Genomic DNA, 25,011 nt, shown 5'->3' with positions numbered 1-25,011 from the left:
CTGTGAAAGCATGAAACCAGGAGGGGTGTCAGTGTGTCAGCTATGAAAAAGCATGAAAAAGTCCCCTGACTAGGAAGTTCTGGGTGACCATGAGCACCAACATGAATTGGGAGAGTCTGGATACTATTCAAATTTTGCAATCACAAACAAAACCCAGATGAGAAAAAGTCAAGTTCAAAACAGCAGTAAACTAAAAGTGTTACTGAGAGGCAACTTCTTGTGTACACAAAAAAAATTAAACCTTAAAGGAGGTACAAGAATGACTGCCATGAAGCTTTAACTTCTCTGGTGACACCAGAAGGCGTCATCCATTTATTTCATTGGGAAAAGACAGGAGATGAAAAAGATTGTCGGTGGGGCAGTGATACTCAACAAGCAGGATCATCTCTCCTGCCCAGCTTTCTCCTGCCTGGTTGTCATCTGGAAGGATGAGGAAGGCTGTCCCCTCTCCACAGAAACTTATGCTGAGGTCTCTCAGAGATGCCCCCAGGCTCAATCCCCATTACTACAGGAGCTCCATTTGTCAGATGCTGTGGATGGGACTGCATTAGGCAGGAGCAGAGAGGAATTTTTCCCCTTGGGCCAGAAGCCACTCAGACCTAGTTGTTTTTTGTTTCTTCCAGAATTATGGAATCATCCCCATCTTGAATAGAATTAAACATTAACACATTTTAAAAATTACTAGTTCATGGTGATTCAGATCTCTCCATTATGGACAGAAGGTGAAATAGGATTTTAACAAACAGCAAGGTGTTACTTACGTAGTAGGACAGTGAAAATTCAGCCAAAATATGCATTCAATTTGCATTCTCCTGGCACAATAGTGATCATGTATTTTAAAACTATTTAGGTAAATTCAGCTTGTCATAGGTCAGAATGTAATGATGACTAATTGTAAACGTTAAATAATCAGAGTCTGTATATAAATAAAAAAAGCCAAAAAAATACATGTTGTATTGGTTAGTTTTCCATAACCTGGAGGGTTTGGGAGGAAGATAAATTATTCTGGGGCTGGTTTGTGTTGGTTGAATGTTTTCATATTCACGTTTTCTTCGTCAGCAGGAAAAATCTTGAAATTGTATCGAGTACATCTATCTGAATTTTCAACTGATGTGCATTATACTCGTCCTCATAAAACTAACTGTTGTTGGTGACACCATAACCAGGCTAGGTTTTGTTTGTGTCTGCTTAACTGGGTTTCATGTTAAATTATCCCTGGAGCACCTGCACAGGTATTTTGCTGTAGTTATATAATTGTAAGGACTCGTTCTAAATCTATCCTTTTACCCTCTCTCTCTCACTCTCTCTCTTTCTGGTAACAGTGTTCGTTCCACTTCTGTTTCATTAAATGCCCTTGCCTTACGTTTGTCTTGACTGGCTTCTATTTACAGAAATTGTAAACCAGTTGAATGCTCTGAGCAGCTTAGATGAAGATCAAGATGACTGCATAAAGCGAGCAAATATGCCTTCAGCTAAATCAGCCAGTTCCTCTGAAGGTCTATGAGCTTTCATCCTTTCTTTCTGTTTCTGATTGTATTTACTGTGACCCATTACCTTTTGACTCCTGCCTGTATTCAGCTGTCAGTTTTATCTCTGTGCTTCCACCCAGCATGACTCTCAGTAATTTGTAGTGCATCCAACAGGTAACAACATGATAGAGAAAGAGCCTGTCTCCGCTACAGCTCCGTTGTCATCTGATAATGAACAAGAAAGAAAAAAAATTACCAAAAAAAAAGAAAGAGAAACCACCAGACCCTAAGCTTAAAACATTAGTTGTGTGGACAGTAATACTTGACCTTTCTAAAGTGACAAAATGCTCTCTCTCAGCTTTGATGTGCACATTACATCCAAAAATTAAAATTTCCTGCAGATAGTATGTATGTGAACAATCAAAATCACTGTATTTAACTTGTTAGATGTTCCACAACATTTATTTAACAAAGAAAAGAGAAGGCTTTTTTAGAAGTAATTTCTGTTACATAATGTTCTGATCAGCAAATAGAAGTTTCATTCATTTCACTTTTTTTTCCCCCCTTTGTTGATGTACTTACTGGACTGTGTTAACTTAGTCGTGCAGTTCGTGCCATACCCTGGTGCTGTGTTTCGAGGGACTATTGACATGGGGCTTTTTGAGCTCCAGATGTGTTGGCTGAACAGCTTGTATCTATTTTAAAACAATATTCCAATTTGTTTGTAGAGCTTATCAATAAGCTTAATTTTCTGGATGAAGGGGAGCAAGACCTGGCCAACTCCAGCACGAACCCTTTTGGTGATCCTGACACAGCAGAATTAAATCCATTTGGAGACCCTGATGTCGAAGGTAATGAATTTGCTTTACATAATTCATTGCTACTTGCAATTGCTTTGTGAAACATGATTTTTATTTCTGTAGGGCCACAAATGAAATATTTTAATTGATTAAATACAATTATTTCATAGCGCTGAGGTAGCAATAGTAATGATCCACTAGAAAACTGATTAATCCTTTGAGCCACATCCTTTGTATTGAGGCACATTCTGTGTATTTGCTACTGGGGGCTACCAGTTGGAACAGGGACTTTTAGACTTATCAGGTGTGTTACTAGTACTCACCTTACGTGATATGAATGAGCAACACCCTCTGTCAGAAAACCCAGCTCCACGTAGGTGATGGTTCATATCATAATTTCCTTCACTGCAATCTTCACTGCATCACAGCTATTCTTGGTTAGCACTAATCTTCATTATTGCAATTTAATTTTCTCTCTTTTACTCTTCCTTTTATTTTTGCTTTTATAGCTTCCTCGGTTAAGCCTTCTGGCACCATGCCTTGCACCACATGCTAGGTGTTAATCCCCTTTCCAGTCTGACATGCCCATTCTTGTTCCATTTGGGTGAGATGTACAACCCCCGTAGATTTTTTATCCGATAAGATTTCGGCCATAAGGACAGAAGGGAGCACCAGGACAGCAAACATCTCTGCTGTCCTCAACTCCATGCCCAGATATGCAGGGATGCATATCTTCCATTTGCTGGATGTATCACTTTTAGCTTGCAGCTACTCAGAAGGCCAATTCGTAGTTAATTCCCGATTTTGAAGCTGTACTCAACCTTTCCTGTTCAAAGCTCCAAGACTTTTCATCCTACAGAAAATACCAAGTCACTCTGTAATGGCAATGGAGAGGAACCACACTGAGCAGGAGCAGCCCAGGGTGCAGCTGAGGGATTTCCAAGGTCAGGTCAAAGAGAGTGGATTTCCAAGCTGCAGTTTCCACCTGTGGTCACTCACTTTCTTTGGAGAAGCTGAATGTTTACTCACAGCACAGTTTTTCTGCCTTCAGAGTCCACGGAGAATGATGTGGGTGGGGATCAAGTCCTGTCATACTTTGGCTGTGGTGTGACTCAGAGCTTGAATTTCTGAAACAGGGACATTGCATGATCTTCTGTATTTGGCAACTGAAGCCATAAAGCCACTATCCTGGGCACCTTCCTCCTATAAAGTTGTCAGGTTTTTCTGGAGCTGCAGAAATGAGTTGTTTCATCTTTGTAGATACCAGGATATATGGATTAGGTTCTGCGTGTCCTAATCTTTGGCTTTGTTTCCTGTCTGTTCCTTGACAGTGAATTCCTTTAGGATCATGGAAGGAAGCAGAATAAGTGGGAATGTAAATCCCTCTTGTAGTCCATAAATAACTTGCTCTAAGAGACTCAGCCTATATTCCTTTCCTCCTTCTCTGCTTTAGACAGAAGAGCTCCCTTCTCCACGGAGAAAGCTGTACAAGTCCCATCCTACCTAAACTGCTTTTTCCTAACCCAGCTTTTCTTTCCTTTCTAGCAAGAACCTATGCTAGAAGAAAGCCGTGGGTGTTCTGGCCACAAAATGCAGTGACTCTTTCTCATCTTGGGAGTTTGTTGTTTCTTAGGACTGGAGTAGCTTGATAACTTGTGGCAAGCTCACTATGAGCAGCCTGCACCCAAGACATCAGCCTGTTTATGTTCCTAAAACACTTCAGTATGTCAGGGGCATGTTTTTTTCAGTTGATAGTGGTTCTTTTGGTGACGTCTGCCTTTACAGTCATCTTCAGTCAGAGGTGTGGACACTTTTCCATTTCTCTGGGTCTGTTCTGTGTACTTGGGAGGGTCTCTGTGATCAGACTCTTGGGTCCCATCTAGATCTGTGGGCAGCAATGCTGAGTTGTTGGGTGTGTGAATACCAAGCATTACTCCCACACACAGTCACTGTCATGCAGCAGTCAACATACCATAACAGGACAGTGATTGGGATAAACAGGGTGTCACTAGATTCTTCCTACTGTGTCATAAGGTGGTGTTTTTTTGGGAGGAGTGGACCTTCTGTAAGGTTCACGTGACAGTGTCTTCCTGGAGCACTAAACCAGGGTGAAAGATTTGAAAGATTGTCTGAAAGAGTGAGTTCCACACAAAGCTATCAGACAAAGAGCTGGACATCTGGTGTGGCATTTTTAAAGCTTTTATGTTGTGATGAGTGGCTCCTGAGGGGTTCTTCTTTTTACCTCAGACGCCTCTGAGACTCACTGGTTCTTCCACTCCAGACCTGTCTTGTCCCTGTAATGGGAGCTGGTTGTTGTTCCCATAACCTTGCTTGGCCTTCTTGACATGTGCCTTTCCTCCAGTCCTCTTCTTCCACAGAAAGTTGAGGGGCAGAAAAAATGGTGCTGAGACAAATTAGAGGAGATGGTTTTGGTCTTCAGCAACAGCAGGAATGTGCTATGTATTTCTATGTCTAATTGAATCAGTTTGTCTACATGGGGAGCACCTCGACATTACAATTTTGGGGAGATTTCTCTTTGTTTTGAAGTGCATTTTGAGGCTACGCAATATCGTAGCTGCTCTCATCCTGTTGCCCAGCTACTGAAGGCTGCCCCATTTGTGTCCCGTTATTCACTCATGATTCTTCCATTCTGAGACCTCAGTGGAACTTTTATTACTGCCTTCTCTTTCTAGGAAGCTCTTTGAGACTGTGCCTGCTTGTTTGCTTTTGCATCCTGAAGTGAATGTAACCTTTTTGGTGGCCACCCCAGAAGCTCGAGAGCATGACAGAGGTTCAGGAGTTTAAGGCAGGCTTTCTCCTACAGGCTTAGAGTCACATTACCTGTTTCACTTGTCTTGTGATCTGCTTAAATCAAGAGATTAACTTTTTATATGTGCAGGGTTGGGGTATTTTTTTCTGTTCACTTACATGTTAGTCTTTATCTTTTTATCTGGACAAGGCATAATCTGGAACTTAGACTTTGCGAAAGTTCAGAGTCTTCTCTGAAGAATTTGTTACTTAATTTCCCCAAGATGTGCAGAGCAGCCAGCTGGAGCCTCCCTTTCCTTTCCTTTCCTTTCCTTTCCTTTCCTTTCCTTTCCTTTCCTTTCCTTTCCTTTCCTCTTTCCTTTCCTTTCCTTTCCTTTCCTTTCCTTTCCTTTCCTTTCCTTTCCTTTCCTTTCCTTTCCTTTCCTTTCCTTTCCTTTCCTTTCCTTTCCTTTCCTTTCCTTTCCTTTCCTTTCCTTTCCTTTCCTTTCCTTTCCTTTCCTTTCCTTTCCTTTCCTTTCCTTTCCTTTCCTTTCCTTTCCTTTCCTTTCCTTTCCTTTCCTTTCCTTTCCTTTCCTTTCCTTTCCTTTCCTTTCCTTTCCTTTCCTTTCCTTTCCTTTCCTTTCCTTTCCTTTCCTTTCCTTTCCTTTCCTTTCCTTTCCTTTCCTTTCCTTTTCTTTCCTTTCCTTTCCCAATGTGAGGAGGCATGATGCACTATTTGGCAGAGATATTCCAAGGATATTCCTACCAAGCTTGTAACGTGTGTGCTCAGAGTCACCCAGTGTATGAATATGTATGTATTGACAGTCACTCAGAGAGAAAGGAGGATTACTTGCCAGTAGATACTTGTTTCCTAGACAGATATTTCTTGTGCCTGTTCACAAACCAGCTGCTTTCCCTCTATCTAACTAATCCTGTAATCACTTAGCCCTGGGAATGTGGGGTGGAGAGAAACTAAAGGCGTGAGTGCTCCAGCATCCATGTGCACGCTGTAGGTGTGGTGCATGGCAGAGGGTCATCAGCAAGCTGGCTCTGGATGCTGCTGGGATTTAAAAAGTCCTCAGTGTCAGTGATTTTACACAATTTACACAGCAGAGTGGATGTGCATATGAGCAGCTCACCTCAAAAAAAATCTTCAGATGTATTTCTTGGTTGGCATGTCAAATTGAGGCTTATTCCCTCTGTATCTACTAGGTCAGCTAGACATTAGAAATCTGGGAAAATAAAAAATAATCTCTTTGAAGAGTTTATCTCTGCAGCTTTATCCTAGACAACCTTTACATGACCATATCAGGACTGCCTTTTGGATCTTTAGTCACAGTGCAACAGAATTATAAAATCAGTTAATTTCTGTGCAAAATATTTACTTGGGGAAGTCAATATGTACAACAATGAAAAGTAGAATGAAAGTAGAAATGAAAGCAGAAAACCAACTTTCATCGCTCCAGATGAAAGTTTAATTTGGTGTGGAATACAAATTTTGAAGTTGTTTATGACCAATACAACAAACACGAGACATGAGGGTAGCTCTTTGCTGGCACCCCTTGTCATTTAGACCACCATTTACTTCAGCAGTGTATTTCATCCCCTTGTGTGTGAACTTCTGAGCTCTGTGCAGCATGTTTTACACTGAAAATGAAAACTGTTACAATGCAGCAGCAAACACCAAATCGTTCCAGGGTAGCCCTGTACAAAGAGCAGCACAGGAGCCAATTGAGAGGAAAATGGTGACTCTGTCCCTTCTACTTCTTCATGAAAGGCAGAGTGTTGCGAGTATATTAATAAAAGGGTCAGAAAATCACCAGTGGTGTATGTGATGTCAGTCATTACTCTTTCTAGAAGCACTGGGCAGTTCCATCTTTACTCTGTGCTGTTTGTTGGGTGCTCCCATCCCATGGTACCTGTGTGCCTGCCTGCCAGTCAGGCAGTCAGTGGTGTAACCGAGTACCTTTCTCATGTGGCTGCTTCTTTCATCCTCTGCCAAGGGGAAAGTGGTATGTGTGATGTTTTGGTGGAGGTTTTGTTTGGTTTTAAGGGATGTGTCACAATATGTTTGTGTTACAAAAGGCAAGTGGGTTGAAGGGCAGGGTGATTTCTGGAGATGCTCTGGCTGATTGTGCAGATAACTAGTGCCAGAGTGATTATTATCACAAACAGTCTTTCTCAGTGGAGTTAGAGCAAGTAATGTTTCCAGAATCTGGCACAAGAACAGCTGGTGCTTCTGCTGTAGTAATACTTCTGCCTCTCTTGTTGTCACTCCTACCCCTGTGGCTTTATTACTTAATCATGCAAAATTATTTTGTATTTGACCCTTGACATGCCAAACTGCAAGCATCTTTTTCTTTTTTTTTTTTTTTTTTTTTAAATTTATATCAGTGTAGAGACTGGAGCCCTGTGTGAAGCTGTGATGAATGATGTCAGGAAAGCTGCTGCTTCTGAATGTAAAAGCAACTGCAAGAGTGAAATAGACCCCTTCTAAGCTGTTGTATGTTTAGCCTGCCAAAGTGCACTTCTCAGCATCATTAGCTCTTTGAGAAAACGAGTGTGTTACAGAAGAGTGACAGGTGACAGCGGGTGTGGCTTTAAGAGCAGTGCTGTTGAGTCATCATCGTAACAACTTAATTTGTTATAGAGAGGCTTATGATGACCAACATTTGACACAAAACTAGTTCTGAAGGGATTCAGAGACCCCATAATAGAACCTGTTTGGGTTCAGGTGGGGACCCTTGTTGGAACCCTCCCTCCCTGTTGGGTTCATTGAAGGAAGCAGAAGGGGGAGGAAAATAGTGTCCTGGATGGCAGGAGTAGAGAGAATGAGTAGCCAAGTTAAGTGGGTTCCAGCTGAGCCTCTACAAAATTCTGCCTGTAAAAGTGTCTTGAGAATGACATTTTTAGAAGCTTTTTAAATTTCAGCCTGCGTGTAGAATTTTGTGAAATATTTTGGTTATTAACAAGCCAGAGGTGTCTGAGCACTTACACGTAACACTGTGTGTGTAAGGCCAAATGTGTAGTTCCTGTTGAGCCAATGAAAAAGAGAAATAATTTTGTCATAGTTAGGGTTACAGCACTTGATCTAGTGTTGAAATAGAAAGAATTGCAAAAACCATTTGCATTGCCCTGATAAATTAAAAAAATTATCAGATTTAAACAAGCATTTAACTCATTGTTTCCAGGAGACGCTTAAAAGCAAATTAAAAATAAAAGCTTACACCAAAGTTTTAAGAGATTGTTTCCCTGAATGTTTTTAACTTCAGGATATATTACTGACTTTCCTTCCTGTGTGTTACCTGAAGGTTTCCCTCAGATATGGTAATGTGTATTTATCAACAGATTCATGTGCAGGTGCAATGATCCATCATATGGAGTTGCAGAAGCAGCTATTTGTAGTTGTCCACTCTCTTGATAAAATATTCTAATATCTGAGCAAAGTTTAAGGTAGTAAAAAGTTTGGTTAAAGCTTTGCCAATAAGCTACATTATTTGATCAAGGTATCAGTCCTTTCTTTCTGCATTTCATTAGTTATTTTTGCTTTTTTATGGAACTGTCTTCTCAGGACACATCTCCAAAGCACTTCTACTTGTTCTGGTTCATCAAATCATTAAATGTGTGAGTAATATTTGAGTAGTATTCTGACTGCCATGAGCTTCAAGGTGTGGTATGTACAGTATGTACTGTGCATACGGTGTACAGTAAGGGTGGGATTTGACTCCCCTGACTTTAAAAACAGTTTGGACATATGTCTGTAAGCTTTCAGTGTCAAAGGAGTCAGCTCAGCTGCAAATATCCACACTGAGGACATCTCAGGGCAAGCAGAGTGAAGCTTTTGGCCACCTGCACTGGATACTAGAATGACCTAAGTCTATATAGAGCCACTTTTCCAGTTAAGCTTAAAATAAATGAACAAGCACATTTTAGGTATTGGGCTCTGCTCTGATGTATTTAATCTATAGTACTCTGAAGGATTCTTGCTTGATTTGATCATATTTGTGTTTTTAAGAATTTCTGCCTTAAATGCTTTTTCTCCTGTCAGTTAAGCTGTGGACCTTCAATATTATTTCACTGTGGCTTTCTCTGAAACAGCTTTCTTAAAAGGATGTGGGCTTATGATCACATCACCATATAGACTGGGGTTAATACACATCACCTGCTGTGCAGGTGATGCAGTGTTTCTTCCAGGATAAGTTCCCAGTAGTTCATTCCCTTCTCTTAAGGGATAAGCATTTACTCTGGGGTAGGAGTGGACACACGCACTACAGCTGACATGCTGCAAACACACACCCTGACTTTTTTATGCAGTTGTTCATTTGTATGTTCATGCTCCAGCATGGGTCTCCTCCACAGGCTGCAGGTGAATCTCTAGTCCTGAAAAGAGCTAAAGCCTTTCCTGCTCTGAGCCTTTGCCCTGATCTAGTGACTAGTCCAGTGCATAGAGAGGTGAAGTCACTACCTGCAGCTAGGGATGGTGCTCCTATCCAACTGGGAATGGCTCTGGTTCCCATTGAAAGTTAGAGCTGTTCACACTGCACGGGGTAGGGCTTTCCATCACCTTGGGCTATGCTAATGGCTGGGTTCAGGGTGAGCTGGATGTTTGCTTTCAGGGTAGAGAGCACTCACATTTTCTAGCAATTCAACAGGATTAGCAGCTTTGGTACATCATCCATCCAAACTCACCTAAGCACAGTGCTTCCCTTTGTTCATTGTGTGACTAGAGATTTTTTCCTCCCAAATATTTCTTCAGTGAAAAGTCCACATGGTAGTCCATCTTTTTATTTTTTAGACTCTTGGTACAAATAACTTATAGAGTTGCTCTGTTAAACCTTAAAAGTATGTTTAGTCCAGTTTACCTCTGAAAAACTCACACTTTTCAATAAGAGTAATGTGAGTATGGTTATTGAAAGTTAGGTTTTAATGACACTACATTGAAGTTCCTATTTGCATAGATTTTGAAAGTACATCACCTCCAGTGTTGAACATAGCTGCTGATTATTGGATGCTGCAAGAAGAGTAAAATTAACATTACTGAGTGTCTTTGTAACAAATGTATTGCTGTATGTGGATTTGCATTATTCAGTATCCAGAAGCCATTCACTGTAGAATAACAGACACCTCAGAAAAGATATTACACAGAGAACAGCATGCAACTCCAGCTTGCCAATAATTTGTTTGTTGTACAGCCCAAATAAAAGATGAGTGATTTGATTATCTATCTCTTTAGGGGTAATTTAAATTCATTTTTACAGTGAGATTATGTATTATGTTTATGTTACCAGGGGCACATGTGTTTTGAAATGTAATTACTGGTCATATTTAATAGCTGGTTTTTAGTTCAGTAATTTTAAGAAATTAAAAGGCCACCTACTTACTTGTGATACTTGCTATCACAATTTTTAAATCCAGCAATATTATAAAACATATAATATCTTTTTTCTTTATTAAAAGCTCAAATAAATAATTAGGAACATTTTGTTAGGACGCAAATTCGCTAATAGTTTGTGGAAATGTTTTAATATCTGTTGTGATACCATTTATATGACAAATAAGAAAACTAGTAATTAATGTTGAAAGAGCTGTAGTAAGTGAGAAAATGAAGCTTATTAAATATAGTCTAAATTAAAAGACTTTTGAAAGACCTATTTTGAATAAACAAGCATGAAAATTCACCTAAGGCTATAACTTTATGTATTGAGAGTTGAGAATTTGACCTTTTCATAGGCCTTCAAAATGTAATGATCTGATAAAATAGTTTCAAATTTTTAATTTGTTAGATCTGTTTAATTTTTTTTTTATTTGTTTTTTTTGTTATTTGGTAGAACTTCACCCTAAAAGAGCTTTGTCTTCAAAGCCAGAAGAAAGTTTCTATGTTGACAGCTACAATCCCTTCAAGGATGAAGAAGACCCAGAGTACTTAAACCCATTTGATGAGCCAGATCACCCCCCTGAAGCACCTGGAAGTGTAAGAGATTCTCCTCCACAACCTGCAAAAAGGAAAATCATCAGGCCAGTGGATATGAGCAAATACCTCTATGCAGATACCTCTAAAGCTGAGGAGGAAGAGCTGGATGAGTAAGTATGATTCTCTGTCTTTCAGCAGCTTTGCAGGCATTAGTAGTGGGATCCCTGGCTTAATCTAGAGGTGTACTGGGCTGAACCATCGTGATCCTTAATCACCTCCTTAGGACAGACTCATCCATGGGCAGCTCAGCAGCAGGAAATGCCATAGCCCCAGGTCATGCTCTTCAGCTGAACATGATCAGTGAGGAACTTTAGTTTGCCTTATTGATAGCAAAGGACTTGATAGGGAACAAGTCTGTGGACCTTTCTGACACTTCATGCCCTGACATTTGCAAATGAGGCAGAAATTAAAGGAGCAACAGAGCTTGGGCCTTCCTTTCCTTTTTGCTCTTATTTTTACTACATAAAATAATAATTTTTGCCAACGATAACAGGGAGTTTGTTTTATCTTGATGCGGTATGTAAAAAGGAAGAGTATTTTGCATCCTGCATAGCACATTTTTGAGAAACTCATAAGCTGAATCTCATTACTTAGGTTTTTTTTCTTTAAGAATGACCACACATAAAACCTTTATGAACTCACACTGACTGCCTTGTATTATGGTGTAAAAACTATCAGTAAGGGAGAGGTTTTTGCAGTTCCTGCACAGCTTGAGAGGTTGGAAGGTGTATCCTTAATCCTTGTTTGTGGTCATTAGTCACCAACCACACCATTCATGAGACAGTTTATGGTGATTACATCTGAGCAATTTTACAGACAACAATTCTAATTACCGTTTAATTTTACATTATTGAATGAGATTTATCATGGCATGACATTTTGCATTACTTCAGTATTAACAGAGGTATGGTATCATGATCTTTCTGTTTTTCTGTTGGTAGCTGTGGTCTAGGAAATGGAAGGATTCCTAGGCACTCTAATAGAAACATACAAAGGGCTCTGCAGAGTTTTTTTCCTTTTAAAGCTCTGTAGCCATGGATTTAATGTTGATGTTTGGTCTGTGAAAAATAAAAGAAAAAAAATAATAAATAAAGGGTGTTGGGAATGATGCCTCTGCTAGCTCCATTTGTCAGGACAGTGCCTGAACAAACAGCACAGGCTGCTGTGTCTTCAGAGCACAGTGTGATCACACTGACAGCAACACCAGGCATTCCTGGTCATTCTCTAGCCACCAGAATCTGTAGGGAATAAAAATGTGTGTCATTTACACCAACCAAGATATAGGTATAGAGGACAGCAAAGATTGAAAGGAGCAGAAAGAGAAAAAGCCACATGGATGAGCAAATGAAAATTTTTCTCTGTTTTCTATTTATACTTCCATTTCTACCCTAAGCACATCTGTGCCAGAGGGGCTTGTGACAGGGTTGTAACCCTTCCTTCTGCTGTGTACTGGACTTTGGCCCTTGGTCAACAACAGCCTCCTTCTTGTTTTGATGACTCCATTCCCTTTGTTGTTTTTTTTTTTTTCACCCCAAAGATACAAATAAATTCCCCATAGGTGGATTCTACTTGAACATAAAGCTGGTCTGTATTTTCATGATAAAGCAGTGTCCCATGGGAAGATGGAAGGATAAAGAGTCAGTAAACACTGTAAAATCAGGTTTTTACATCTTTTACACGAGATTTTTATGTCCTGACCCCCAAAATAACCTTCCTCTTCACATTCTCCTCTGAAGTTACAGGAGCAATATATCATACCAAAAAACCTGGAGACCATTTGCTGAGTGCATTGGGTAGAAGTGTGGCAAGGAGAACCCTTGAATCTTTATACTGAAACACTCTGGAGGAATGAGTAATGATAAAAGTCCAGTCTAGAAACACAGGAGATGTGATATTAGATCACAACTACAAACACTATTTTGCCTCATCTCATGTGCTTAATTTTCAGTTTTTTAAATAGAAAGCTTCTGCTAAGGCATGATTTGGTGAGCACCAAAGGCAGAATTTTCACAGATGGTACCAGTTGGTGGTTTTTGAGTGCCCTAAGTCATGAGGGTTTTTGTCCAGATGTGTATTGTTTTTACCTGTTGTCAATATTGATGCTTTTATTATCTACATAAGTGGGTAATCTTCCAAGCCTCTTGAAGTCTAGGTTTCCATGTCAATTTGTGGCAGAGAGCTCCACAAGAAAGCAAGGTATCTAATGAAATGTTTCTCTTGTTGACTGTAAATAAATTCCCTTTCCAATCCCATACTGTCTCTTCTGCTGGCTTATAAAAACAACACTTAGTAGTACTGTATTTACCTGCCATAAACATATGTTGTCTTGTCTACCTCTAGCATGTTCACCTTTCCTTGTCACTTGTCTGAGTGCTAACCTTTTCAATCTCTCTTCATACAGAAGTCTCTTCATCTCTCTAATCATTTCCACCGCCCGTCTCTGGACCCTGTTATTTCTTCTGCTATGTGTCTATTTTAAGATGTGTTGACTTGGCCTGAGCAGTGTATTCAAGACAAAGCTGAACAACTGAGTCATTTCATGAGAATAGAAAACTTTGCATGTTATTTTCAACCTCTCTCATAACATCTTGTCTTCTGATTTTTTTAAAAATTCTGTTTCATTTTTGGCTAGCACTGGTCAAGGGCTGTCTCCAGGTGTCCTTTTGAACCTATAGGTGGAAGGCATGAAATGGAAGAAATGGAAGGCTCCTAATTTATTGTATATCAGGAAATACAATGTATTTTTACCCCCGTGTCCTAAATGTCTAATTGGAGTTTACTTAATGTACTGCTTGCATTTTCCTCTTATATTTTGTGGGAAATGCAGTATTGTGTCCTGAGAACATGGACACACCAGTTAGCAGCAGCACCCTTGTCCCACTCTGCTCTGGCAGATCCCTAGTTCAGATTCTGGACTCGGGGCTTACATGAAGTGTCCCAAGAGCTGAACTCTGACTCCAGTTTTGTAACAGACTCTCACTGTAATCCTGTAAAAGGTACTTGGCCTCAGTGCACTTCTGTGAAGGATTTACCTTGGGTAATTTGCTTTGTTGAAATGTATTTGACTAATGTTTGTGAAGAGAGCTAATACTTCATAACACACACAAAGCACAGTCGTGAGCACAAGCATGGTGGGGCATTGCATGGCACAGAGGGACTTAGGTGAGCCAGTGTATTTACTCTGCTGCAAACCTGTGCTCTCAAACATACTTCCTCTGGCTAAATTCTCATACCTAGCTAAAGATAAGGACTGCATTTTCCTTTTGTTAGTTTGGGCATTTTGCTGTTAGTGGAAAATTCTGCTTTTGCTTTTTGGAATTTTGTACGTTAAAATCCACCTGTTAGTGAAGGATGGTACACCTTGTGAAGTCAATTATTTGAAAATAGCACAGCTCACAACTGCTTACTGTGTAATGCTTTCAACCTTAGTACTTTTGATTGGCAATATTGCCTGACTTTTTAGCCCTGACAACTTTGGGTTTCCTCTTCAGTAAAATGTTTATTTTAATTTTTTTTTGTCAGCTAACTGGTAAGACTGATCAAAATAATTTTTAAATTGGCCAGAATAAAATTTGCTTTCCAATATAATTTGACTCTGTGGCTCCTTATCTTGTTAATCATTGTATGGCTTAGAATTATGCTGTGTAATTGGCAAGGCTATCAAGTTGCCATCTGCTGAAGTTGCCTGTTGCACAAGAAGCCACAACCCACCACATTGTCAGTGACAGTTTAATGCCAGGTATCTTGTCAGGTCTGATTTTTTTTTTTAATTTTGTGGAGGACAGTCTAGTGTCTCTTTAGACAAATCATTTTATGTGAATCCATTAAGTAACTTCACAGAACTAGTAAATATGGGGCTGACCTCAGAGAAAGTGCTTTAATATTTTCCAGCTAAGGCTCTTTTCAATCAGATTTTTCAGATGCTTAGTTTCTTGTAGAGCCGTGTGGAAGCTGTTGGATCAAGCTGTGCTACGCATACCAGATCCTCATGGCTTCAAACTTTATAGTTTGCTCAGGAAAGAACCATTTTGGTTTTTTTTTTCTGTATTAACACTATTTTTCAAAAATCTTGCTCAATATTTGTAAGATCAAGTAAGGGTGATGCAGAGAGAAAGGTAAAAGGTAACACTTGTGTGTGTCTGTTTCTGTGACCAAAATGTGAGGGTTTAGTCTGGCTTTCAAGCAAGTTCTTCTCTAGAGAAAAAGGCCTCTCTCCTTTTAGCACTTCCTTCTGGTAGGTACAGAGAGTGCAGCTCTTCAGGATGATACCTGCAGTGCAGGCAGTTCTGGAGCTTAAAAATTCAAAAGATGGTTCTTCCAAACCTGTTTACTCTCATTGATAAGGTGTTGGGTATTTTTCTCCTCACACCAAAATAATTTTAACACCTTTTTGATTCAGAGGTAAATTCCTGCCTGTGAACGTGCTGTGCCTGTTGGCTGTTCTGAAGGCTGACTTGCTGAACTTAAAACCTTGTGCTGTCCCATTGAATGCATTGTTCTTCAGCCTTTATCTCTTTTATCTTCATTTTCACCTCCCTTTGAACTCTCTGGTGTCTGAAGGCACCTGAGCTGGGCTGTCAGCTAAATTAGAGGTCCTGACAGCTGGATGCATTCTACACTTCAGCCTGAATACCTCCTTTTCCTACTGCCTCCCATGGAAAACACCCTTCTGTTTCCATTTAACTTGTTTCTTTGGTTGCCTTTAGTTTTGATTGAGCTTTGCACTTGATGGGCACCAAAGTGGGAGCACCTGAAAGTTGCCTTCAGTCAACAAATGAATTACTTCAGTGTTAGTCTTCCCTTTTGCTTCAGGAGCTGGATATAATTTTCTTTAAGGAGCAGAAGCAGCAGATTCTTAGAAAGGCCTGATTTTCACTTACGTGCTTTGGTAAACATTGCCTTTCAAAAGTAGATTTCTGTGGTGTAGGTTATTAATTGCTTGCTTTTTCTATGCGAAAACAGGATGAGTGTAAATTGCATTAAAATAAATTCTAAAGTTTGTCTATGAGACTGAAAGACATTTTCATGCTACAAGTACAAACGAAGGGGAGAAATTTAATGTTTTGTGGAAGGCAGCTGGATTAATACTTGGTTTTTACTGCTGTTGTAGTTCTGAAAAATAGTGTGTACTAGCTCCTGACTCTCATACTGAGGGGGAGTTTGTGAATGGATCTAGCTAGGTAGACTCTGACCTAATGCATCCATCCAGAGTTGAATTCTAAGGGACTTCAGGGGACTGAGGTTGTTTGTTGTGGTTGGTTCCACTCCATATAATAACTGTATCTGTATGCAGATAGATTGTTGGGAATCGTAGTTTGAGCTATGTGATAAATATATCTTGCAGGGGAAAGAAGGACTAGAAGAGAATAAGTTAATGTATCCCTACTGTCCAGTTTTGGATTGCAGAATATGAAAAAGCAAGTAGTATTAATAATGAAATAATTCAGTGCAAAAAAGATTCCCTTAAGTATCCTTAGCAGGGTAAAAAACTGTGGGCTCTACTAAATGTGTAGAAGAAGCCATTATTTGATAGATTATTGATTGATTGATTGATCAATTGATATTTGATGTATTAAGCTAACATAAAATTTGGCTGTGGGGGCATTTACTTGGGGTGGTACAAACGCAGAGATGGAACATGAACACCCGAGTTAAGGATGATTCTTTGCACTGCATCTAATTGGTGGAAGATGTTTACTCTGCAGCATTCTCAAATAAGGTTTAGTTGTAAAAAGCACTTTCAAAATTGACAGGTGATGCCTAGTAGTGTCTGCACAGAGATGCATGCAGTCAGATGTGGTTTTCTTACACTGTTCTCTTACCTTGGGAGTGTTCTTAAAATGGTGTGGCACCTGTAAACTACAGAGTTTGAAATACATTTGAGGCTGAATGTGTACTCATGGAGGCCAAACTTCTCAAAACTGGACAGCCAAGAGGGAGGCCTCTAAAGCCCTATGGGAACATGTCTGTACCAGTAGCCTGATTCTTAATTCTTCTACTCAAGCTGTCTTTATTCTGTTAATTAGAGTGTTAAACACCCAGCAGCTTCACTCACGTGTTTTGGTATTGATCTTGTCATAAAATCAGATCACTCTGGTAGAATCAAAGTGTAATTGAAGAGTTAGCTTTTATGCAGTTGATAAAAAAATCTGCAATATACAGGACTTAATAAAAATTATGGAAATTGTGACTGAATAATGCAGTTTTAGCTGTTGTAACTCACTTTTCAGTTGTATGAAAATGTAGTATTTAAAAGTGTATAAAGGTAAAACATTCTTGTGTGGGATAATAAAAGCATTTTAGTCATTGGCTTTCCTAAGCAGGTCTAATTTTTGGTTTTATTTCCAAAGAGATAGCAAAGAAATGTGTTTCCCTTTTTTTAATTAGATCCAATCCATTTTATGAACCAAAATCAAGCCCTGCTTTAATTAAAGTTGCTCTGCAAGAGCCAGAAAAGAAGATTAAAAGAAAGGCTCCTGAACCCCCAAACCTCTTGCCAAAGACAGAGATGGTCATGGGTGAGAACGTGTCAGCAATTCCTGCATCGAGGGAGTTTTCCTCCTCTCCTAAGGTAAGCTTTTCATACCAAAATTTTGTCTTTGTTCATAACAGTACATTTGTGTGCATTGTAAACATCCTGTTTACTTCTGCAGGCATTTAAAAGCTTTGCCTGTACTTAATAAGGTGCTGGCTTGTCTCTATTCACTTGGTTCATAGGGAGAGTGCAACAGTAGGAGCTTGTATTTTTTTCTTTAAGGATTTAATGACAACAGTAACAGCAACTGCAGTTTCAAAGAAGAGAGTCTTCTAGTAACCAGTGTTACAGGACAGCTGGATATGCTATGGAGAAGGAAGAAAATCATGTTGAACAGTGCTTTGTCCTGATCTATTTTAATGCTCCTAAGCCTTGCTGCTGTTGAAGAGTCTCTCTCTGCATTTCTATCATAAATCTGGGTTTTTAAAGCTTAGTACTGGATACTGTTTTTATTTGTATCAGGATTTATATATGTCCAATTCCAAAGCTATGTTGAAGTAATTAAAAAAAAAAAAAAAAAAGACAGTCCTCTTAAAAAGAGGTTAACTGTTTACCAGGAATGTTCAGACTAAGGATGCCTACATATGCACATCCATTTATGTTTTTCATGGGAAAATCAGAGTTAATTTCAGTGGAATAGGTAATGTGAGGTGTGGGTGTTTTCTTACTCCAACAGCCAACTTCTCTCAGTGTGGATTTCAACTCCAGTGTTTCAGCAGTGAGCACCACTTGTGCCTTTTCTCTAAACAAAATAATCACTTAATAGTATAAGTTAATGGACCTTTCTTAGAAATAAGTGTTATACATTGTTTTAAAGGTAGGAAGATGAGGACTCCCTTCTAGTCTATCATTCCCAATGCATGCATCTGGTATGCCTTCAATCAGAGGTGCTGTACTCCAGTTTCAGAATTGAGGGAAACTACTTGTCATACCTATCATTTCATTGCATAATTACTCAGCCAGATTGCTCACATGTCCTTGTCCACTCAGGCTCTGATCTTATTGTCATTTTGCCACTCACTCAGGCTAAAGGGTATGAGCCCAGAAATGTAACCTCTCTGTGTCTGCTCATTGCAAAGCAAAACAGCAGAGTAAGACCACAAGTACACTTCACAGGTTATTCTTCATGTGCAAAACTGCAACCAGGGATATGGGAAATCAAAGCACAGCAGTTTTATAATGCTCTGAAATGGCATTCAGTCCTGTTAGCTGGAGTTTCTATATGAGTTTCTGCATGAAAAGTGACACATTATTTGATTTCTGGTGTAGTCTGGCTCTTGGGTCTTAACAAAATGGCCAAAGCAAAGCTTTTTGGTACTACCAAGGCTGTGAAGAGACAAGTGTGGAGATTTTTATCAGATTGCTTGGTGGAAACTGTGTCCCCCTCGCTCACTGTTTGAGAAGTGGTTTTTTGCAGCTAGGCATCCAAGAAAATGTGTCTCTCTGCTTCATACACATCCTGGCTGTGCTGAAATAACATGTTACTACTGAGTTTGGTTGTTGTAGTTTTTGTCGGCCCTAGATGAAGCTTTAGAGTGTCTGCAAGGTGGAATTGATTAAGTGAAGATTCAGGATTGAAGACTGTGCTGCTATGGGCAGTCTGTGTGGTGTTACTTGGTGAATATTTTGGTGCCTGCCTGCTTGCAGCCCATCTTTCTGCCCCTGACCCACAGCTGAGATCAGCAGAATTCCATGTACTGAAACACTGATTTTCATTAGGGCTGGGAGGGAAGGTGAAACTCTGTGCTTTTTTATAGGAAAGCTTTAATTTTTTTTAAACAGGATTTTGGAGGATAGGACATATTGGGGAAGGCTCCAAAGCAGATGTGGTGTCCTGGTTCATTATATTACAGTGGAAAGTTTTGCTGAGTGGGTGTGTTAAAATATTGTACGGTCACTTGCAATGCAGAAAGCTTTCTGTAAGCATAGTCTTTCCTCTGTGCTTGAATTGTTTTGCACTCAGATCAAAAGCACTTTACTTGGAATGCTTTTTGAATTTTGGAAAAGTACTGGCATGTAAAAGAAAAGAAACCATTTTCTCACAGAACAGTACAAAATAGTGCCCAGGTGGGACTTGGAGTGTTGGCAAAAAAGGACTTGTTTATTGCTCAATAATAGAGACAATGTTTAGCAACTCTGGAAAAACTTCCATCCAAAGGTATAGGCACTATACAAACATGAACTTAGTACGTGCCCTTATGTAGGGGAATAGTCCTGTAGAGGTAAACTTAGGTAAAGGGAGGTTAAATCATGTGTCATAGTCAGTGTTTTGTCCAAGTTTGCTATGCGCAGAAAGTTTTGGGAGTTATACCAGAGGCTAAGTGATTTCAGTAGATTCAATTCCCTGTCTTGGTGGCTGTCATAGGAAATGCCTAGGGAGCAGAAATGCTAGTCTTTAAACTACACAAACACAGTGTTGATATTAGAACTTCTGAGTTTAAGGAAAAATATTCCAAAAGCTCCTCTGCAGATCTTTGACAGAGTATTTGGTGCTCATTTTTCCTTCACGTGCTAGCAGTGTTCACCACATTGGCTGAATCCAAAAAACACAAATGCTGTTATTGCCATCAAGTTTATGAAGTGATGGGCAGTCAGTCAGTGTAGTAGCAAACCCTTTCCAAGCCTCTTCAGTGTCTTCCTTTTGAGCTAGCCCTTTTGATCAACTGAAGATCCCCTGTCAGCTGTATTGCTGAGGAAGGGTCAGTTATCTGTCTTAGATAAGGCAGGGTTTAACGCTCCATAAAGGTCCAGCTCTTTAGCCCACAGAATTAGCTCAGTGTTTGCCATATCTGAGTTTGGAGGAAGGTTTGCTTTGCATTTTTTTTTTAATCTATTCACACTTCCTAAAGGAATATCTTCATTCTCTCCTGTCTTGTGTATCTCCTCCAAACTGATCTGAGTCATCAGAGAGAGCTTAAAATGCAGAGTCTGAGATCTGGAGTTACCCCACAGTTAATCATCTCAAATGACTTGAAAACTATGGTATGCTGACTCTATTTAGGTGAGTCTGACAAAGTGCAAAGCTGTAATTAAGCTCTTCAGTCATCAAACTGCTACAGTGCTGTCAAGCCCAACAGTGCTGAAGCCTTGTTGGGCTTGTTACTGTCACACATGTGTTACTGTTCTTTACACGGTTTGGATAACCAGGTTCTGCCTTTCACAGAGGTGATAGAGACTTTAAATTTCCTCCACTTGGTGACTTTGTGGAAAAAAATGTGGTCTCAGATTCAAAATGTGGTATCAGACCGGGTACACAGCATGCATATCAGTGCTCATCATTGCTTCAGCTGATTACAGAATATAAATATGAACTTCAGCAGGGTGAAGTCTCAGTCAGTTTTAGATTTCTTCTCTGTTTTTATGTTGAATTTATTTGAAAGAAGATCAGTCCCAGAGCTGGCCACTATGTCTCAAGGTAGAGATGCTAAAGCAATCTGTCTCTGTACAATCAAGGATTTTCTTGTGTTTGTGAGAATGAGGGGACAGGAATACTACTGAATTTATGTAGGAGGTAAAGAATTATTTACTAGGGAACAGGAGGAAACAAGTAAGCGTCTTCAACCATAGTGTTATTTTTAAATGTTAGAAGAAAATACTTCTTGGACTGGATTGACCTTTACTTATTGACTCCTTTGAAGAATAACATATACCCTTCACTTTCTGGAAACCATTCTGATAGAAGCTTTTCCTGGGATTTGGTTTGTTCAGTTTATTGCCAGACTTTAGCCAAAGCTCACGTTGATGCCTTATGAATCCATCAGGTTTCTACCATTACCATTAACCTACTGAAGGTGAACAGGTATATTTGGTGAATCCAGCTTGGTCTCACATCCTTTCTTCCATCTTCAGAGTCTGGAAGCCTGTGTTGGTTAAACACATGCCTTACAGAGTAACTGCTGCAGCATGACGAGCTGCCAGGCTGGGATTTGAGAGCTCTCAGAACTCTATGTCACAGCTGCCTGCCCAGAATCTCTCACTAAATGAAGCTCCTGCACCCCATCCTGGGGATATATGTTTCTCTGGCAATACATGATTATGTGAACAGACATAAAATTGATATCAGACCACAAGATGCTTTTTGAACTTTACTTTGAATGGATTTTTAGATACGCCTTGCAACTGATGAAAGTGTATGGCACCAGGACTGGATGATGAATCAGCTTAAGACTATCATTATTGTGTACACCATTCTTGCCTTTATGAAGGTCATGGTGTTGCTCATAGTCATGAAAACACAGGAATTGGTTTTGGTGCTTGTAGACAAGAAGTTGTGATGGCCTTTTAAGTTGGTGGAAGAGGAGAATATACATTCACATAGCAGTCCAAAGCCAATAGTAACATCTCTGTTTGTCACCATCATTGTTAAAGCTTTCTGTCTCATTTTAGAACTAAAATTAATTGTTTTGCATGCCAAGTAATAATGTGCCCTCTCATGACAGTCAAGCTAGCTGATTTAAGCACTAATGAAACATTTACAGGAAATACAGAATCATTTTCTGCATGACATGTAATAATCCATCTCCATCCAGAATCCTTGGTAATCTGCTGTGTATCTGCAATGCTTCAGGATGTTCAGGCTGTCCAGAAAGATTTCTGCCTAATAGACAGCTTGTCCTTCAAGCAGGGAAGGAGGTACAAATTACTTCCTTATGAAAAAGGAGAAATTCTCAGATACTACTCACAGGAACGAGAAGGAACCAGTAATTTTTTTCTCCTTCTCATTCATTCTAAGAGCACAAAACAGGTATGTTTAGTGGAAGGGGAAGAAGTGACAGCTTCCACCACAGCTCCCAAGATATTAGAGATCCTAAAGCCTCCAGTTGCTTGTTTTTTCCACTTTTATTTGCCTCAAGAGTATCAACCTTATGTGACCAAACAGTAGGAAGACTTCATCCTAAAACACAGGTGCAGTAATGCAACTGAGTGGAGGAATGATAGTAAATTCCACATGGGAGATGAAGATAGCTCACTGTCTCTTGGTATCAAAAGTATCTCCAGTTGTCCATTCAGATAAGGACTTCCTAGCTCTCTGGAACATCTTCTTCAATGACTGCTCCTTTTCAGCTTCACATTTGCTGCAAAGGAATTGCACAGCTCCTTTTTGTGAGATCTCTGTCCTTCCCTATGTAGACAGATGGTTCAAGCCCAAGGAAGACCTGGAAGGTACTGGATAGAATTGGAAGATGTCTACTGTTACTAATTTAAGCAAAAAAAAAAAAAAAAGAAAAAAAAAAAGGCAGCACTCTGAGAAAATCTGCCTTTGCATGCAGCCCAAAGACATTTTTTCTTTTAATAGGAAGAAAGACAAGCTGCTCACATAATATGAACAGAGACAGAGAGATAGTGAGATAATCATATGGAAGCACAGACAACTCATTCATCTCGCTGCTTTTCAAGTGTTAAAGAATAAAAGAGGCTCCATTTTTTAATCCAATACTTAAGCAATTCCTTATTACTATTTTCATGAGTTTTAAATGGCATTTGTGAAATTGACTGTGTTTGCCCTCATATTATTCCTGTGATTGGTGCCAAACAGGATCTTGCTGTTGGACATCAAGACTGGAGAGGAAACCAAGCCCTTCCATGTTCTATGTGTAGATACTTCTGACTGAAGTGTCTTGTGCCCATGCTGTCAAAAATATTTAGGTGTTGCTCTATAGTCACATTATCTCTAAGAGAGTTGCTTCCTTCAGAATTTGAGGGTTAAAACCCTCAACAATTTGCCCAAATGTTCCTGTAGCAGGAGTTTTGCCCAGGACTGGAGGCAGAGCTGAGCTGCTTCCATCTTCAACCCCTTTCTTCTCTCCTTGTCCCAGAAGCTGGAGTGTTACCTAGATGGAAACACATCCTCAGTGGTGTTCTGTATGTTCTGCTCTGCAGGGAGCCAGTCCAGGCTGTGTGCTGAGCCAAGGGCCAGCAAAAGGCACTGCTTTCTGTGACAATTGGGTGCTTTCCAGCAGCAGTGAATGGGATCCTTCCCTCTGTCATGGATTCCTTATGTGTGGTGCTAAGCTAATCTCTTGAACCAGACTGTGGACTGTGGTGGTTTGTTGGTTGGTGTTTTTTTTTGTTTTTTTTTTTTTTTTTTTTTGTTTTTTTTTTCTTTTCTCTCAGTTGCATCCAGTCTGGATAAATTAGCAGAGCTGTTGGCTTGACTGTAGTGCCATGCAGCTGAGTGCTGTTTTGTGTCACATGAACTATGAACATGAACAAGCAGTTCTCTGCAAGGTCAGGTCTTAGGTGACTCACACTGAGGACTCAAAAGCATTAGTTTACACTAATCTGGAGGTGGACCTCAGTTTTTATTCAAAAATATAGCTATGCTATTATACAAAGGGTATTAATAAAAATGTATTTGTAACCATAGTCCTTGAACACTTGATTTGGCAACTTTAAGTGCTGCTACTGAAGTGTTTGACTGTTTCTTCTTTAGCTCTTTGTTAGTAGTGGGGATGCAAATAACAGGTCTCCAGAGCTGCCCTGGAAAAAATATTTTTCATTGCAAATATATGTAGTGTGCAGGTTGATAAATGCTTGACTGCTTCTGTAATTTTCATAATTGCTCTTTAAGGTATTTATGCATAATTGGAGCAATGTAGCTCCTACTGAAATGGATGGAAACTTTGTCAGTGCCTGCAGCATTTCTGAGTTGCACCAGTTACCACTTCTGCAAAAGGTCTGTGCAAGTAAGGTTTGGTAACTGCACCAGTGTTGTGACATTCCAGACCTCACTTTTCATAGTTGAAATCTAACTCACATTTACAAATTACAGATCTCTGATTTGTTGTCATAAAATACTACTTCAGTAGTTGTGGAAAAGGTGCACTGAGATTTCTGGAGTGCTGTGGCTCCTAAATATCAATGCTTCCATGGCAGTGTTTGGTTTCCCTCCATGAGGACAAGGGGATTAGGCACAGCCCCTGGCTGGACAGCTGGAGCAGTCCTGACCTGCCTAAACATCCTGAATGCCAGCTGCAGTGGGCCAGCTCTAGTGAGATCTAGGGCAGCTTCTGGGAGATGTCATCTGAAAGTCCTTATCCCCAATGAAGGCCTTTTATTTTATTCTAGTTCCTGTGAATTACTTGCCTTCATTTCTCTGGTGGAAGGGGGCTGTGGGGAGGCAGGCAGATGGCACAAGGCCATGGGCTCCTGGTGTAGGTGCTGGGGGGCCACCTTCCTTTGGCTTGTGACTTGGAGGGCTGTGATTCTCATGCTGGGCTTCACACACTCATGTTTGGTTCAAGCTTTGCTCTTTAAAAGGTAGAAAGAAGGAAGACTTCCCCTAAGACCTTTTTAAACCATCGTCAAAACAAAAATCCTCAAAATCTTTGCAACAAAAACCTGAAAAAAAATCTATCCTTTTTTTTTTTTTCTGTACAGTTTTGATACCTTATTATCAAGTTCCTTAACAAGATCCACATGAGCAGAGTACAGGAAAGCTTTTAAAATGAAAACTCTGTTCATTCCAATGTTCCCTTGCACCTAACA

At 39.8% G+C, this 25,011-nt stretch overlaps 1 protein-coding gene across 1 annotated transcript in view; it reads left to right on the top strand.

Annotated features, from left to right (window-relative positions):
* EHBP1 (EH domain binding protein 1) overlaps positions 1-25,011 on the top strand; it is a 206,204-nt gene that overhangs the window by 83,982 nt on the left and 97,211 nt on the right. The window contains exons 8-11 of the mRNA XM_062490659.1: positions 1,392-1,496; positions 2,198-2,320; positions 10,846-11,098; positions 17,376-17,559. Of these exons, the coding sequence (XP_062346643.1) occupies positions 1,392-1,496; positions 2,198-2,320; positions 10,846-11,098; positions 17,376-17,559 (665 nt within the window). The remainder of the gene's footprint in view (positions 1-1,391; positions 1,497-2,197; positions 2,321-10,845; positions 11,099-17,375; positions 17,560-25,011) is intronic.

The sequence above is a fragment of the Cinclus cinclus genome, chromosome 3 (assembly GCF_963662255.1).
Source record: "Cinclus cinclus chromosome 3, bCinCin1.1, whole genome shotgun sequence".
NCBI classification, from domain to species: domain Eukaryota; kingdom Metazoa; phylum Chordata; class Aves; order Passeriformes; family Cinclidae; genus Cinclus; species Cinclus cinclus.
The sequence above is the reverse complement of the archived record's forward strand: the minus strand, read 5'-3'. Positions and strand labels throughout refer to the sequence as shown.